Genomic DNA, 18,023 nt, shown 5'->3' with positions numbered 1-18,023 from the left:
TCACCCAGCTCCCATGCCAACACGGTCAACCTCTGCCATGTGCCCATTTCAGAACAAATGGGCTCTTAAGAATAAAACGGCATTCAAACCAGACAAAGTCATAGACTCGATGTGACCCCAAATCCACACGGAACTACATAAATAGACTGTGGGACGAAAAATGTGTGTCAACTATTATAGTTCGGATCATCCTATCGTCAGCTTGTGAGATCGGCGATATGAAATAGTATCGGAGGGCGCAAATAGTTTTCTTATTTATTTATTTGCTCATTTTTACTCATTTATTTACGACAAGCCATTGGACTGGTAGACAAAAACAGAACATGCTTTACTTTAAAGGTGCAGTGTAAAACCATGCTGATAATAATAGCATAATAATAATTGTAACCCTGGACCACAAAACCAGTCATGGGTATATTTATAGAAACAGCCAAAAATACTTTATATTTAGGCGACTTAATCCCAGATAAACAGTCTGATACAACTTGGACTCAAGCTGATCTGTCGCAAGGGTAGGCAAGGATGCAATTAAAGGGGACATATCACGAAAATCATAAAAAAATTCCCACATTTAAGTGCTATAGTTGGGTCCTCAGTGCTTCAATAAACCTAGAAAATGTGAAAATGATCAACCCAGTAACTTAGTTTTGGTAAACCATTCTCTGTAAGCATGTGAAAAAAAGCTCATTGAAATTTGGCTCCCCCTATGATGTCAGAAGGGGATTATACCGCCCCTTAATCTGCACTATCCAACCACAGCACTGCCATTTAGAGCAGAGATCAGCTCATTTGCATTTAAAAGGACACACCCAAAAACAACACCTACAAAGTGGCAATTTTAACATGTTATAATAAATTATCTATATGGTATTTTGAGCCTAAACTCTACACACTCTGGGGACACCAAAGATTTATTTGACATCTTAAAAAAGTCTTGTAAAATGTCCTCTTTAAGCAATATACAGTATGTTATTCATGATGAAGACTTTTTTAATTTACATGTTTTTACTACAACACTATAAATTACATCCAGCAAAAGATAATAAGAAACCAATGAACGTACCCTTGTTTGTCCGAGTCAACCAGAATACACACTAAAATCCCTGTAACAGCAACGAGGATGGGATAGTGGTCAACACTTTCCAGACCTAGACAGAAAAAAAACATAGTTTAGTTTTTAGCAGTAAATTAGTTTATTAAGGCAAAAGTCATAGTTAATGGTCAATGTCCCCCATACTAAAGTGTTACCCCATTTTTGTTGTAGAACACAACTAATACAAAATAAAATAATAACCTTTGAATTAAAAACAAAGAGATTATTGACATACGGTTAGTTTCACTCTTTTAATTCTTATGTGTTTTATTTATGATCAAATAAAGTATAGACCTTTTGCGAGTCGACGTCACAGTTACGTCACGCGCGCATGTGGTGGCAGAAAAACAGTGGAAATGAATGAGACACGAGTGAAACGAACAATATAACTCACTAGAAAATGTTTTGCTGTGCTGTTGAGTGTCAGAATAGGAATGCCAAAATAGATGACCTTCATTTTTATAGTATATCATCGTCGAAGACACCATTTGAAGATAAACGTAGGTGTTTATGGTTGCAATAAAAGCCCTCAACCGGACAGACTGGAGTGATGAAATCATCTGAAAATCTTTTAATAATTTGAATAGAAAATAATTAGAGAAGATATCCGGTGTTCTGTCGAAGTCTGATCCCTATGTGTTTCTTATAGCGTTTTCATCACGTTACGTTTATAATTTATTTAGAAAGATTAAAGATTTTAATTAGTTCATAATATCAATAATATTACCATTTATTAAAGTTTTTTTCATTTTCTATTACTTCTTTTTACCTTATATCTTAGCCTATGTCTTCTTCCTGTTTGTTCTAAATTATGATGTTTACTAATAAATATATAAACATTGCACACACACACACGATGTAAAGTGTTAATAATATATAAACAGGCCTATACAAATTAATTTGTATGTAAACATAATAGTTTTAGATCAAACACGTAGGATAAAAATATAAGGAAGAAATTGAAAACAGGAAATGATTAAATGTTTAATAAATGATATTATACAGAATACATGATAGTATTGCTCTTATAAGTACATCAGAGATTCATACTGTAAAAATAATTGATTTACCAATAAAGAACAATACATATACATTACATACATGCAAGCATATCAGTGGCCAAGCCATTAAAACTTTTAATTTATTTAAAAAATAAACGTAACTTGGTGAAAACGTTATAAGAAACATTACACTTAAGAGAAATATAGGGGAAACAGACTTCTACAGAACACCAGATCCTTAAAAATCACAGTTTAATGCTAAAACACTTCACACAGCTATTGAGAAGCATTCACTTTCTGCCACCAGTTGGGCTCCGCCCACAAAAAAACGTCATCTCTGTTTGCAAACACGCAAAAGGTCTATAGTACAATGTATGTTGTGTTTCAAAAATCTACACTGGAAAAAATTATATTTAACAAAAAATTGAGTATTTTTTGTCTTGTTTTCAGTAAAAACATATAAAAATTCTTAAATCAAGATGCTTTTTCTTGATGAGCAAAACGACCCAAGAAAATAAGTCTAGTTTTTAGACCAAAAATATCAAATTTAAGTGATTTTGTGCATAAAATCAAAAAAAATCTGCCAGTGGGGTAAGCAAACAATCTTGAACATTTTTTTTAAACACTAAATTCAAGAAAATTTCAATAATTTTTTGCTTACCCCATTGGCAGATTTTTTTTTATGCACAAAATCACTTACATTTGAAATTTTTGGTCTAAAAACTAGACATATTTTCTTGGGTCATTTTGCTCATCAAGAAAAACCACTTAATTTAAGAATTTTTAGATATTTTTACTGAAAACCAGACAAAAAAAAAAGAATTTTTTTTCTTGAAAATCATTATTTGCAGTGTAGAGTACTCATGCACAATGCAAAAAATAATTTTCAAGAAAAAAATGTGTTATTATTTTTATCTGGTTTTCAGTAAAACTATCTAAAAATTCTTAAATTAGGATGTTTTTTCTTGATGAGCAAAATGACTCAAGAAAATATGTCTAGTTTTTAGACCAAAAATTTCAAATTCAAGTGATTTTGTGCATAAAACAAGCAAATAAATCTGCCAATGGGGTAAGCAAAAAATCTTTAACATTTTTCTTAAACACTAAATTCAAGATAAATTCTAGAAATATATCCTTATCCCATTGGCAGATTTTTTTTTGCTTGTTTTATTTACTTAAATTTGATATTTTTGGTCTAAAAACTAAACCTATTTTATTGGGTCATTTTGCTCATCAAGAAAAAGCATCATAATTTAAGAATATTTTGATATTTTTACTGAAAACAAGACAAAAATACTAAGAATCTTTCTTAAATACTAAGATTTTCTTAAATAATTTTTTACAGTGCAGCCTTTGATTCATATAACAAGAAAACTTAATATAAGACTTTTTAACTTATCTATAAAGTGCTTTTTTAAAGTGCAGGTCAATACAGCCAAAGCAGCAATTTAGCTCCTGAACAAAGTAAAAAAAATCCAACTTTTGAAGGATTCCTTGTAAACATAATTTGTTTTTGAATTGCACTAATGGGACTGCAGGTAAATGTCAAAAGAAATGAAAAAAGGTAAGACAAGAAAAAAGAAAAGAAAGAGATATAAAAATTATGAAAGAAAACAAAGTGGTGATAAAATTGAAGTCCATTTAAGCCCAAACAGCATTTTATGATCCCAAATCTAAGACCACAGTGACCCGAGTCATAATGCTCCCATAATGAGTCTAATAACAACCTATCTACCAACTGGAGTCCTACTTGATCTCCCCTTCTCTTTTGTAAGCCCCTCTGGGAATGAAGTTCAGCCTAACAGCGTGACCCAACCTCATGCATTATAAATTTTATAGTGTACTGTGTCAAGGTTTAAGATTTGGCACTCCTGCATCGAGGACATTCTCAATATCCTTCAGAAGAATTGGATTATGGTTTCCCACTAACCCACTGTCTAATCTCTCGAGCTATTCACCCAATATCATTCGCTGACTTTTCAAACTTCAGAGGTGATATCAAGAGCAAAATGCATAGTTAATTTTGTTTTCTTTTTTGTTTTGTTCTGGGACTTGAAACAAGATCCCAAAATGGATGACGAATAAAATTAGACTGTTAGGTTGCAACAAACCACGTTTCTGCTCAGAGGGGAAATGATCAAAGACAACCCAAAGTACTGGTTTGCTGCACTAAGCACTTGAGAAATACGATTGGATTCAAGTGCAGACTAAGCTACGCACCTTTATGAACAATTTGCATTATTATAAAATTATATTTATATTTAAAAAATATAAAAGGAGGCAAGGGTTACCTGGGAGGCGCAAGTTGACCACTCGGTCAAACAGGTTTCTTTCCGCTGTAACTCGATTTAGCACCTGGTTCAGTAGCTGCAAGAAAAACAAAACATACTGTAAATAGCTGCTAAACCAAAATGTACTGTAAAAACCCTTCTTATGGATAAAAAAAGTTTCTGTGAGTTGGTTTTTGATCACTTGACAGGAAGTATGCAATAACGTCAAGCAGCTATTTTCCTCAAGTTGCCAATCCCAGAGCAATATGAGAAATGCAAGGCACACATTAATCCCTTTCAAATAAAGCTATTCAAGTATTTGGGGAAATCAGACAGTATTTCTCATATCATAATACACAATGCAGAAAATAAAAATAATGCAGTGTCAGTTTTCCCCCAATTTATTGTGCAGTGTCCAATAACTACCATAAGAAAACAAATACTATTGCTGCGTCCTACTTCCATACTATATACAGCGGAGAAAATAAGTACTTGACACATCAGCATTTTTATCATTAAGGGGATTTCTAAATGGGCTATTGACACAAAATTTCCACCAGATGTAGACATCAAGCCAAATATTAAATTCATACAAAGAAATGAGAACATTTAAGTATACAAGTTGAGTCATAATAATGTGTTAGGAGAAAAGCATGAGGCGAGTAGTATGTTCGAATTTATAGCATTCGATAAACAGTAGGCGAAAAGTACCCGGATGACCTACTTCCGTCAAGATCCCGAAGTGTTCATTTGATGTAAACTTTACTATCCCGTGAGCCCCCGTGAGAGGAGTTATAGACCCCTTCACAGTTCACATCACAGACGGTTCCCACTGCGCATGTCGGGGTCAGAAAAGTCATTACAGCAGGTTAAGTTGCGCATTATTCGATATCGTCAAAAAGCAGGTCTGCCGTTTAGTTTTTCGGGATTCCTGCAGTATCTCAAAAAAAAAAAAAAAAAAAATACAACATCTGTGGCTGCAAGCAATTAAACGTGCAGACTTGGACAATGCAAAGATCAAAGAGGTTTTGTAGTTCTCACGTCATTTCAGGTAAGTCATAATTTTTCAGCCCTGTTAGATAAAACTAGAAAGCCTAGATGGTATGAAAAGTTTGACCCCATGCTGCACGCGTACCCGATTCATTCAATGTTTACGAACCTTGAAGGGGTCTATACAACAAAGAGGAAGGAGAGGCGTTGTTTTATTAAAAAATGTCTGAAAGCAGAAACGCAGCTTTATACAAATGCAAATACATATATTAAACAGCTGTCCCTTGTGTTTAATTGCACTTGTTTACATCATTCCAGTTAACGACTAATTTGTTATAATGACTTCCAACATGTTGGATGTAGTATGCCTGAATTTTTTCATACTATCCATATTCATACTATATAGGACAGAGGACTTTAACCTTTTTCAGGCCAGGGACCCCTTAATAGATGGAGAAGAGCAGCAGGGACCCACAGTACATGTATCAAATTACATACTAAATAACATTCAGGGTTCCCACACCTTAGAGGCTGTTTACACTTGGCATTAACATGTGTTTTCGTCGATCGGATCACAAGTGGACGACGTTAATGCCAGGTGTAAACGGTGTTCAAAACGTTTTGAGCTTGTCCGCTTTCGACCACTTTCAACCACATCCAGAGGTAGTCGAAACCACTTTCGATCGGATCGCTTTGGAGTTGCGGAACGCAAATATGGTTGAATGTGTTCGAACAGCCACACTTGACCGCCTTCTCTCCGCCTATTTATCTTATCTGAGGTATTAAACATAAGTTTTACGGCTTTTTTACTTCTGGCGTGAACATACAGTGAACACGGGTGTTCTCCGTAGTTTCGTTTTGAAAGCGTGAAAGTTGCGCGATCCTATTTCATCAATTGCGCTGAAAATTCAGAGAAAGCTCCAACATATAAACGTACAAAACACTGTGCAGCATGTATACTTGCTAAACAAGCAGCGGACTCCGACATAATATTAGTTTGCGTCCATATAAACTCATAATTACTCCCGCTCGCGTTTGAATGACAGCAGAGAGACTCGCTCACCGTCTCACAGACCACCCCCTCACAGTATTCAGGACAGAAACGGTCGAAAGAGGACAAAAGAGACGGATTTAAATACCAGGTGTAAACGTAATGTGTCTCTCTCGTCCACTTGTGATCTGATCGATGAAAACACATCTTAATACTAAGTGTAAACAGCCCCTTAGTTAACTTCAAATTCAAGGACCTTTCAAGGACTTTCCAGGTCCAATCCCCTCAAATTCAACGACTACATGTGGGGACACATTTTAAGTGAGAGCAAGGTTACATCGTGTTACCTTTTAAGATACATTGTTACAGTTCTCTTTTGAGGGAATTTGCGCTGCGTCACTGTGGTGACACTTTGGGGACGCCTCCAAGGGTAAGTGCGTCTGAATGTGTATATCAAATTCAACCAATGGTGAGGCTTAAAGACATAGACACGGGAGTATATTGCTATCTGAAATATTGCCAAAGACGGCGTTACAGGGACACAGGAAGTATGGCAAGGGAACAAAAGTTACAAATTTAACCAGAGACGTTTTTGTGTCAAACACAACTATGCAAAAAAGCATTTTGGTATGAATCAACATTCGCATACAGAAGATATAAGCATTTACAAGCAAACAGTTTAGCACGTGTGCTTAAAAGTCTAGAAATGTTATGATATTATACTACACTACACAGGGAATTATATGTATTTTTTCCAGAAAACTTTTTGCATAAAATAGATTCAAGCACTTTCAATGACCTGTTTCTATTTATATTTTTTAAAAACTTCCCAGGGCGTTGAATCCCCCCCAGATTCACAAACCTGTGGGAACCCTGAACATTTAACTAAATACATCTTATTATGGGAACATTATGCTTTTCATTAATTTTATTATTAATCTATTAATGCATTAACTTTATTTTTCAAAAAAGAACATTATCTTGCATTCAAACAGTAGTTGGAGGAGGACCCCCAGTAATGCCACCATGGACCCCCAAGGGTCCCCAGACCCCCTGTTGAAGACCCATGATACAGTACCATTCGATGAGTGGTAATTCAGTACCTACTGTCACAGTATGCGATTTCATATCATACTGTAAATGATTTTTGTCATACTGCCCACCTCTAAATAGGCATGTTGTTGTGTGCTGAGCGCTGCTATAAAGGAATGGGAAAAACTCAATGTGAGGGAAGGATAAATGGGTGGGGGTTCCTCAAGGACATGTGGACGCCTGCTGTGTTCACAGGTGTTTCTGTTAAACCCTGATTATAAGCCGCAGGTGAATAGATGTTCCACTGGGAACAAATCCCCCGCAAAAACTGCAAGCAAATTCATTAGAAAAGCCTTCACTTTTAATTGAGGCCACAGAACCATTAAACGCCCCAAGAATGCGAAAACGTCATTTGCATTAAAACATTGTGGAAATCTTCTTTTGCATGCAAACATGATAACATGTAAACAGTGTCCGTGACACATTTGTGTTACGATGAGTACTTTTATATTGCGGTAACAAAATTAAATACTTCCCATTTAAATACTTCACAAAGTTGCGCATCTCATTGGATTACTTTTCTATTAATATGGAACTTGATGGATACAGATCAAAACCCAATATTATTCTCAAAAAATATATTGCAACAGTATACTGAGAGTAGGGATGTGCATCTCCATAACGGAGGCTGATGCAATACGCATCTCAATGCATATAGCCTACGATGCAATACATTAAAGATACATATGAAGCAGTTAGTGATGCGATACAATATGATTCACCTTGGTCCGATTTTGATTCGGTTCAACATGATGTCATTTAATGCAGTATGATGCAGATAAAAATATGATGATATGCAATTTAATATGATAGTTTCCACAAATTAGATTTGTGCATGTGCGTCAGAAACTTTATAAGACCACTTTAAGACTACACTTTAAAAAATTATTTGCTGCCTTATTTTTTTTTGCTTAATCCACTAAAATAATTTTAACTTACTAATATTTATCTTGACAAGAGATGAGTTGTTAAAACGTATAAAATTAATTTCTTGTCAAGATAAATAATATTGTAGTAGCCTAAGATAAAATGACTCGTAAATCTGAGTTGGTTAAACAAAAAAAATTAAGGCAGCACAATAATTTTTTACAGTGTAATGATATTGGACCCACTTACTTTTCTCTAATTTAACGCATTTGTTTACTTTTCAGAGTGCTGTCAGTCAAATCCATTCCACTAGAGGAATGTCCTAATAAATTAAACTCTTGTTTCACATTTTAGCTACAGCCTTGACTTTCCCGCTGCTGCTTCCTCAAATCCATTTCACTTAACTAATTTAGAGTCCATATAATTTAAACTCCATTTCCTGTTTTCACTACTTTCACAAACTGTACTCCCGCCACACAACAAGATAAGCAAAGCTTTTAGGCTATAAAAGCAATTTTTTTATTCTATTATCAGTAAATGCTTTGGACCCACCCACATTTCTTTTTGCTTCCGATGCCCATGGATTTGTAATTACAGTACTTGGTGGAAAATACATTAGCTCCATGTCATGCCATGTTATGTTATGCTGACTTTCATGACACACATGCCTCGGTTTCCATAGTGTTGTGATACGCCAGCAGGTGATAAGTCAGCAGGATGTAGCAACGGTTTAGAGAGGAAGAAGCAATAATCTTAAAATATTGGTCACTTTCTAAATAATACAAGTATAGTGCATTGCATTAGTGAGCAATAACTGAGAAACTGCATCGAAAAAATATGTCAACACAGTGTCACTGTCCCTTTCAAAGCCAAAACTTAATGACTTGGATTGCATTAAACTTCTCTTTATATCTCATTTGTGCTACTGAAATGAATCAGTACTTCAAATCAAGAGATAAGATGTGCTATTACTTTCTAAAGGATTTGACTATGAAGTCAAAAAACACCATAAACTTAAAATGAAGGCAGCACATGTAAGGATCATCCACTGCATAAAGTTGGATTAATTACATCAAATTACTTTAACTTAATGAAAAATGCTGGCGCTGGCTGGCAGCTTTTTAAAAAAAACGCTGGTGGCGAAAGAGTAAAAAATAATTTTTTCTAAATGTGCATGATTAAATGCTTAAAATTACTTACGTATGTAGACAAAAATATAGCGGTGTCAAACTGATTAATTTCAGTTATTAAAAAACAAAAATTGTATTTTAAAATATTATAAAAAAATTGTTGACTTAAGACTGAATAAAAAATCATTAAATAAAAGCCCAGATTAAATATTAACTCCTTTAATATTGTTTAAAATGTATTCTAAAGGTAAAACTTCAAAAAGCTTCTTGATGAAAACGAGTACGGTTTCACAATTTCTAGGCAAAGGGTGACTGCACTTCAGATGATATAATATAAAAAAGTTTTGATTTATTTTTGATGCTTTTAGTCAGCAACATAATTCCCACAGTTACATTTGTGTTGTGCTATAATTTGGATGAGTTTATTATTATTCTGTAATGTGGAAAAATATATATAAATAAAGCACAAGTTTTTTTTTTTTTTGACTGGTAGTGTATTAGACTTATGAGGTGTCATGAAACATTTTGATAAAAAAAGTAAATGCAAAGTAAGAGTATCAAAATAAAAAGCATACAGTTACAAAGATCTCTTCATGTACTATTTTGCACATTATTTAAAATGACATCATACAAACCAATTTTGGGTTTTTTTCCACATTTAAAGGATAGTTCGGCCAAAAATGATATTAAACCCATGATTTACTCACCCCCAAGCTGTCCGAGTTGCATATGTCCATCGTTTTTCAGACAAACACATTTTCGGATATTTTAGAAAATGTTTTAGCTCTTTCAGTTAATTAAATGTGAAGTCACGGGGTCCACGACCTTCAAGTCCAAAAAAGTGCGCCCATCCTTCACAAAATAAATCCAAGCGGCTCCAGGATGATAAACAAAGGTCTTCTGAGGGTAATCCGCGCAGTGTTGTTGTAATATCCATATTTAAAACTTTGTTAATGAAAATAACTACCTTCCGGTAGCGCCGCAATTTTGTCGCGTCCGCATTCAAGATCAGAGCTTTATGCAGTGTACGGAGGTTTCTCTGCTGCTGCTTTGTGCCCCCGCCCTCCGAATTTGTCATACGTCACTAAGAAAAGTGCGTACAGTATACGCCAGAGATGGGGACTCGAGTTTGAGACTTGGACTCTAGTGCGACTTAAGTCGCACACACGGTGACTTCAGACTCGACTTGAGACTCGTTCTCAAAGACTTCAGACTCGGACTCGAGCCGCGCGACTCTTGAACAATGTTTATTTTTAGGGAACGTCTGATGAGCTCGCTGTCATACCCCTCCCTCCGTTACCTACAACCTGCCCACGACGTAACACGTGACGTATCTTCTCCGCGCGCGCAGCCGCGAACATACATGTCGACTGCACCAGCTGCTGTGCCATTCATCTGAAGCTTTGGGTAGTGCTGTGATGAATCCGCGGTTCGACTCGGATGTGATTCGCGAATTAATATGCAATTTAAATAGGGTAAGTTTATCATTAGCATGTTTCTAAGGCTTGCAATTGTTTAAATGGTTAAACAATTTAACCGCTCAAGTGAGCAGATTTCCCTGAGCACATGTGGTTAAGTGTGTCCGGTCCAGCTCCAGTCAGGTCCATAGTTGCGCTACTTTGTGTCATATGTAGTCCATTAAAATACATTTGCTGAATAGAGCAATGAAAAACAACGTAACGTTTTTATGTGAAGCGACTGCTGCATCTTCTTCCTGATGCGCTGTTTGGAATTCGCCCTCTGCCTGTGTTTAAGCACGCGTTTAAGTGCCCTCAGTAGTGCACATACAGAGAGAAGTGTTTCAAAAGTTAAGCCAACATAAAATCTTTCTTTTCTTGACAGGGCACATACACACAAAATGATCTCACAGTATTCTTTTTCTAATAAAAACATTTTTGTTTATGTCTTAAGAAACCAGTCTGGGCTTATTTGTTCTTAAAGAGTAACTAAACCCTAAACCAACTTTTTTTAGTTAATGACCTGTAAGAATGATGCTTTATTAGTGCTGTTCATTGATTTTAGTAAGTTTTTTGACATTTGGATATAAAGTGTTTCAATATTACAATATATGGTGTAAAAACGTCTGAGTGCTGCCCTCTTCAGGTTGAACGGTGGCTACTGCAGTTGAATTTTCCTATTGGATGTTGGGTCCAAGAAATAACTCATGACGTAAGCAGGTTCAAGCTCACCACGCCCTTGTTACGAACTCACCACACACTTAGTTCATTCCGTCTATCTCCGTTGGGATCTGCCCACTTTTCTTGCATTGTTCAAATATTGCAGTGGGTGGAGTCAGGCTCTGACCAGGGGTTTAGTTACGCTTTAAAGAGACAGTAACATCAATTAACCTACTTAAGTCTGTGTCATTTAGTTAATCAAACAACCCAAGACAAACAGAAAATCACTTCTATTGCTCTAAAATTAATAATAATATTTAATTTGTACAATAAAGACAGTGTTATTATCCATTTAATTTAATTTAATTTCTGTACCTAATGCTAATTTTAGACCCTACTTAATGTGCAACTTTGTTCTTTTTTTTATAAATGTTTGTAATTTCTTTATTTGTTATTTTTATTTGTTACAACGAGACTTGAGACTTGACTTGGACTCGAGCCCAGAGACTTCAGACTTGACTCGGACTCGGGCTCAGAGACTTATGAGCATCTCTGCACTACGCTAATACTCTCTCCTGAATACAGAGGAGTCTAAGATGGCGGCGCTACCGGAAGGTAGTTATTTTCGTTAATAAAGTTTTAAATATGGATATTTCTACAACAACACCATGAGAATTACCCTCAGAAGACCTTTGTTTATCGTCCTGGAGCCGTTTGGATTTATTTTGTGAAGGATAGACGCACTTTTTTTGGACTTGAAGGTCGTGGACCCCGTAACATTACATTTAATCAACTGAAAGATCTAAAAAATTTTCTAAAATATCCAAAAATGTGTTTGTCTGAGAAACGATGGACATATGCAACTCGTACAGCTTGGGGTGAGTAAATCATGGGTTTAATATCATTTTTGGCCGAACTATCCCTTTAAGGGGAAATTTTTCATTACCGCAACGTGTCCATGACTGGATTTGGGTTATTTGACATGGAAATATTTATAATTTAAAAATCTAAAAAATAAAAAGCTTCAGTGCATGTATACCATAAACATTTACAGTAAAGAAACATGTGGTATTTGGTGATCATTGGTAAATGTAGAGACAATAATAAGGAATATAAATGTGTCCAAGAAACATTTTTCCAACCTCTGCAACAATTTTCAATCATTGTTTAAGCCCTCAAGGAACTAACATTTAAATAAAATTGGAAGGGAGATAATTGACTGTGAAACTCAAGATGGCTACCAGATAAGCAGTTCTTATTTTTTTCTCCAGATAAAAGTTGAAATATTGTTTGTCATAGTACCTAGACAACTTTTTAGTTGTTAATGCATATATTTAATGTAATATCATGTTGCGAAAATTTTGATAATCTAAAAAATTTTAATAATTCTTTTTTTAAATCCTCTAAAAATAATGGTTATAGTAAGTTCAGACCTTAATCTTATATGTGCAAAAAATGGCTTCAAGGGCTTTAAAAAAAAATCTGATGCTGGACACCTTCTAAGTCTTGATTTCGTGAGAATCACTCTGCATACAAACACACCTATCCATAAAGGACTTCAGGACATCAAGTAAATGATTAATAAAATATAATGCAACAGCTTCTGATAAGATTATTACCTGAAGTTTTGCACAAAACTGATCATAAAAAATGTTTCAGGTATGATAATGTCAGCAACATGGCAAGATGAACAAAAAGTGGTTTGATAGCAACATTGTATTTACTTTTAAATAACAAAATAATAGAAAAGGTCTGCTTTGGATTTCAAAACATTTTAGCTGTCAATCACTCACCTGAGCCAATCGTCGAAGCAGCAGTTCAGCAGAGGGGCGGGACCAGTCCAGGAATATCTGCGGTACTAGAGTAACAGTCATCTCTAGAACCCGCAGCAGACTTACAGACAGGTCAAAGCAGGTCGCGCACACTTTTAGTTGCCGTGTGTCCACGAAATTCCTTTCCGGTCGCTCTGCCGCTTGCTGGATCTGAGACGTTAAAAAATACAAGACACATAATAAAATACGCAAGACCAAGGTTTTATTTTCACAAAATGTTTTTTTACGTTATGTAGTGTAAATATCTACACTCACCTAAAGGATTATTAGGAACACCTGTTTAATTTCTCATTAATGCAATTATCTAATCAACCAGTTACATGGCAGTTGCTTCAATGCATTTAGGGGTGTGGTCCTGGTCAAGACAATCTCCTGAACTCCAAACTGAATGTCAGAATGGGAAAGAAAGGTGATTTAAGCAATTTTGAGCGTGGCATGGTTGTTGGTGCCAGACGGGCCCGTCTGAGTATTTCACAATCTGCTCAGTTACTGGGATTTTCACACACAACCATTTCTAGGGTTTACAAAGAATGGTGTGAAAAGAGAAAAACATCCAGTATGCAGCAGTCCTGTGAGCGAAAATGCCTTGTTGATGCTAAAGGTCAGAGGATAATGGGCCGACTGATTCAAGCTGATAGAAGAGTAACTTTGACCGAAATAACAACAGAGGTATGCAGCAAAGCATTTGTGAAGCCACAACACGCACAACCTTGAGGCGATGGGCTACAACAGCAGAAGACCCCACCGGGTACCACTCATCTCCACTAAATAGGAAAAAGAGGCTACAATTTGCACAAGCTCAGCAAAATTGGACAGTTGAAGAGTGGAAAAATGTTGCATGGTCTGATGAGTCTCGATTTCTTTTGAGACATTCAGATGGTAGAGTCAAAATTTGGCATAAACAGAATAAGAACATGGATCCATCATGCCTTGTTACCACTGTGGTGGTGGTGTAATGGTGTGGGGGATGTTTTCTTGGGACATTTTAGGCCCCTTAATGCCAATTGGGCATCATTTAAATGCCACAGCCTACCTGAGCATTGTTTCTGACCATGTCTATCCCTTTATGACCACCATGTATTCATCCTCTGATGGCTACTTCCAGCAGGATAATGCACCAGGTCACAAAGCTCAAATCATTTCAAATTGGTTTCTTGAACATGACAATGAGTTCACTGTACCAAAATGGCCCCCACAGTCACCAGATCTCAACCCAACAGAGCATCTTTGGGATGTGGTGGAACGGGAGCTTGGTGCCCTGGATGTGCATCCCACAAATCTCCATCAACTGCAAGATGCTATCCTATCAATATGGGCCAAAATTTCTAAAGAATGCTTTCAGCACCTTGTTAAATCAATGGCACGTAGAATTAAGGCAGTTCTGAAGGTTAAAGGGGGTCAAACACAGTATTAGTATGGTGTTCCTAATAATCCTTTAGGTGAGTGTATATAATTTTCTACATATTTTTTATTTATTGTTCCTGCACTGTGATTACGCACTCAATTTTGTTGTATATCCATTATTAAATAATAAAAAATTACAAATTTTAAGAATTTCACAGGCAGGGTCAAAAATACCCTACATTATCATATTTCATATATTTTAGCTTCTTCAAAGAAGTCACCCATCACCCAACAGTAGATTACAGATATGTAAACACTGGATTTTCAATCAAATACATAAGACTCATCTTTAAACATTATTACAGGAGTTCCCATCTATGCCCGACACTGCTTCCCTTCACTATCTATTTCAGCTCATCCATTTCAAAGCCATTGGGAACAGATTAAAAAGACTTGCGCTCATCCTAGCATGCCTGCAGCAAAGCCCCAGCAACCACCCTAGTTGCATGTCTGACACAGAGACAATTAACATCATCTTCAAAAAGTTTACATTTGTACAAAGTTTCTTTACTACGTGCACAAAAACAGGCCTTGATGTTTCAAAATTCAGATCAGACTCTTCTAGCCGCCAGACTTGAGGCAGCAACCCAACACATCACGAACATCCCCGGAGAACGCTGTCACCTAATTCAAGGATTATCACAGATGAAAGCTGCTACTAAGATCCAGCCAACCTCTTGAATCCGAGTTCAATCTGCTGTGAGCAGGATTTCGCTGCCTCACCTCTCCTGAAAAGCCTTGATTTACAGGCGGACAAGGAAGCTTGGTGGGAAAGTGCTTTGACATCTGAGGTTTACTTCAACGTCATTATGAATCAGGGAGGTTTATATCTTCCCTCGAGGCACTGAAGCCACTAATGGTGCTTCACTTTCTCCTTAAGGTTGTTTCCATGGTGTCCAAACTCATCAAGTTACTGTGCAGCTGGACGACGTTTTGAAGGAGGTGAACGGAGCGTGAGGAAAACTTGTTTTGCATATCCTTAAGGAAATAACATGGCAGAGGAAGAGCGAATAAGTTCAGCCTAGGTTTTAGGCTTTGGTTCAGCGTAATTGTAAGTTGTTAGAGTAGGGTCTGCACAAAAACTTTAAACATATGACACAAGCTGCGTGCGAAATCACATACTGTGACAGTACATACTGAATTTAAATGTAGTACATATTGGTTTATCGCTCAAACAGCGCGCTCTATATACCAAGTGTGGTGCAGTATGAACACATTACGGACATTCTGCATCCGCTACACTCAAAAAAATTATTCAAGCCCTTCTTAGAAATGACTCATTAAAATTGTGTTCAATTAATTTTAAATACCTTATTAAGAGCAGCAAGTATGTATATTTAATTAGTCTAACACAAAATGAATATGTACTATCATTTATTGATTTATTTTTAATTGCGTTAACACAATAAGTTTGAGTTTGGGTTCTGGAAAAAGAATTTCCCAGCATGCTTTGCATGCAACTGCTTTTGGAGAGTAATTTTTTTATTTTATGCATTTTTCAAATTGTTTGGTTACCATCATGCAGAAGAGTGGCGTTTGTGGTTAGGTTGTGGATGTGCCGTATTTTTCTCAATGAGCACTGACTGTGTTAATGCCTGTTTGGAGATCAGTCTCTTCTCACATGCTCATCCAAAGTATCATATGTTATTATTATTAGCATGCTAACATGTGCTTATGCTAATTAGTGTGATATAAAAACGTTTTATATAAAATAAATATAAAAAGAATTGAGTTATTCAGACTACACTACATTGAGTTATTCAGACAACACTAAATTGAGTTGAGGCAACTAATTGAGTATCACCATTTACTTTAAATTGAGTTGGACTAACTGAAGATGGGTTTCAATTTGACGCACGTCTCCCACAACAGACAAAATGTTTAAAGTTGATGCATGGGCACAGCTGTGTCTCTCAATGCTTGTTAAAGGGACACAAGGCAGCATTTTTATGTTAATAAATCATCTTCATAAGTCGGTATATGGTTAAATGACTCATTACATGACGAATGAAGACTCTCTCGCCCGCCCCTACCGTCTGTAGGAAGAATACCCCACTTGCAAGTTCGCTGTATCCGACCCGGTGTCCTTCAGTCTCGTATAGTCTTAGATATAGAAAGCATTTACTCCCAGACACTAGGGGGAGCTAGTAGAGAAATAAAACTCAGACTTGCCTTGTGTGCCTTTAAATACTCTATCCTGTCTCCGCATCACTAGTCTTTACAAGCGTGTCTCCCAAAACAGACAATGCGCTTAAACTTTGACGTACGCGCGCAGCCTAACAACAATGCTTGAAGCCTGGCTCCTTATTTAAAACAAACTAAATATCCATTTAACCGGCATTGACTTGACCTTGCATGCATTTTCTACTCATTTTAAAAATCCAAAATGTATTTAATATTTTGATAATTATATTTTGATAATTATGAAGTTGAATAATTTAAAAAAAACACGCATACAAATCTTTCCAGTAAAACTCAGTCAAATATTTTAAATATTAATATTAAAAACCCATTTAAATATTTTAACTTTCGGTTTAAGTTGCAGCTATAATGAACCCACTTATTAAAATACTGTTAGTCCAAGCTAAAGACCCTTTTACATTTAATAAAATAAAGCAGTGTGAATTATATTCTTAATTTCTTTATTTTTGTTTCCTTATTTTTATAAAAAAAATGTAAACCCCTCGATGAATGCAGTTAAATCAACAGACAGTAATAGTAAGATCTGCCAGGACAAAAAAAAAAAAAAATCGCAATTAGATTTTTTCTTATATCGCACAGCCCTATAACATATACAATTAAATCATGAGAAATACATTATATGCCAAGATTTAGGGGCACCTGGTTCATAATTTTCGGAAACTCCTTTTTTTAATTTGGCCTCTCCTCATCTCATGTGGCCTCATAATAAAGCGTCCATTGAATGCACAAAAAATTACAGGGTAAGATGTGTACTTATCGCATATTGTTTTTCAAATACTGTGTATGAATTTGGATGTACAACTCACCTTGCAAACACATTTTTGCCTAGTAAATATTATGGCAGCGCCATACCAACATACCAAAACTTGCGCAACAGTGCAAATGTGCATATCGTGATATGCTTATCGCAATGGTTTGCAATATATGAACCATTTAATTTTAAAACTTCAAAAAGTAACGTATGGTCAAAATTATTGTTCGATAATAGTATCTGACATACGGATGTTAGTTGGAATATGTTAGCGTGTATGACA

General features: G+C 35.8%; 1 protein-coding gene across 2 annotated transcripts in view; it reads right to left on the bottom strand.

Annotated features, from left to right (window-relative positions):
* Nucleotides 1-18,023, bottom strand: part of rnf123 (ring finger protein 123) — a 197,045-nt gene that overhangs the window by 102,455 nt on the left and 76,567 nt on the right. For both annotated transcript variants that reach the window (XM_065259459.1, XM_065259460.2), the window contains 3 exons: nt 13,345-13,533; nt 4,386-4,461; nt 1,064-1,148 (listed from right to left, as the gene is read on the bottom strand). In XM_065259459.1, the coding sequence (XP_065115531.1) occupies nt 1,064-1,148; nt 4,386-4,461; nt 13,345-13,533 (350 nt within the window). The remainder of the gene's footprint in view (nt 1-1,063; nt 1,149-4,385; nt 4,462-13,344; nt 13,534-18,023) is intronic.

Source organism: Paramisgurnus dabryanus, chromosome 24 (genome assembly GCF_030506205.2).
Source record: "Paramisgurnus dabryanus chromosome 24, PD_genome_1.1, whole genome shotgun sequence".
NCBI classification, from domain to species: Eukaryota; Metazoa; Chordata; class Actinopteri; order Cypriniformes; family Cobitidae; genus Paramisgurnus; species Paramisgurnus dabryanus.
Note: the sequence above shows the minus strand (reverse complement) of the source record. Positions and strands in the feature narration are given on the sequence as shown.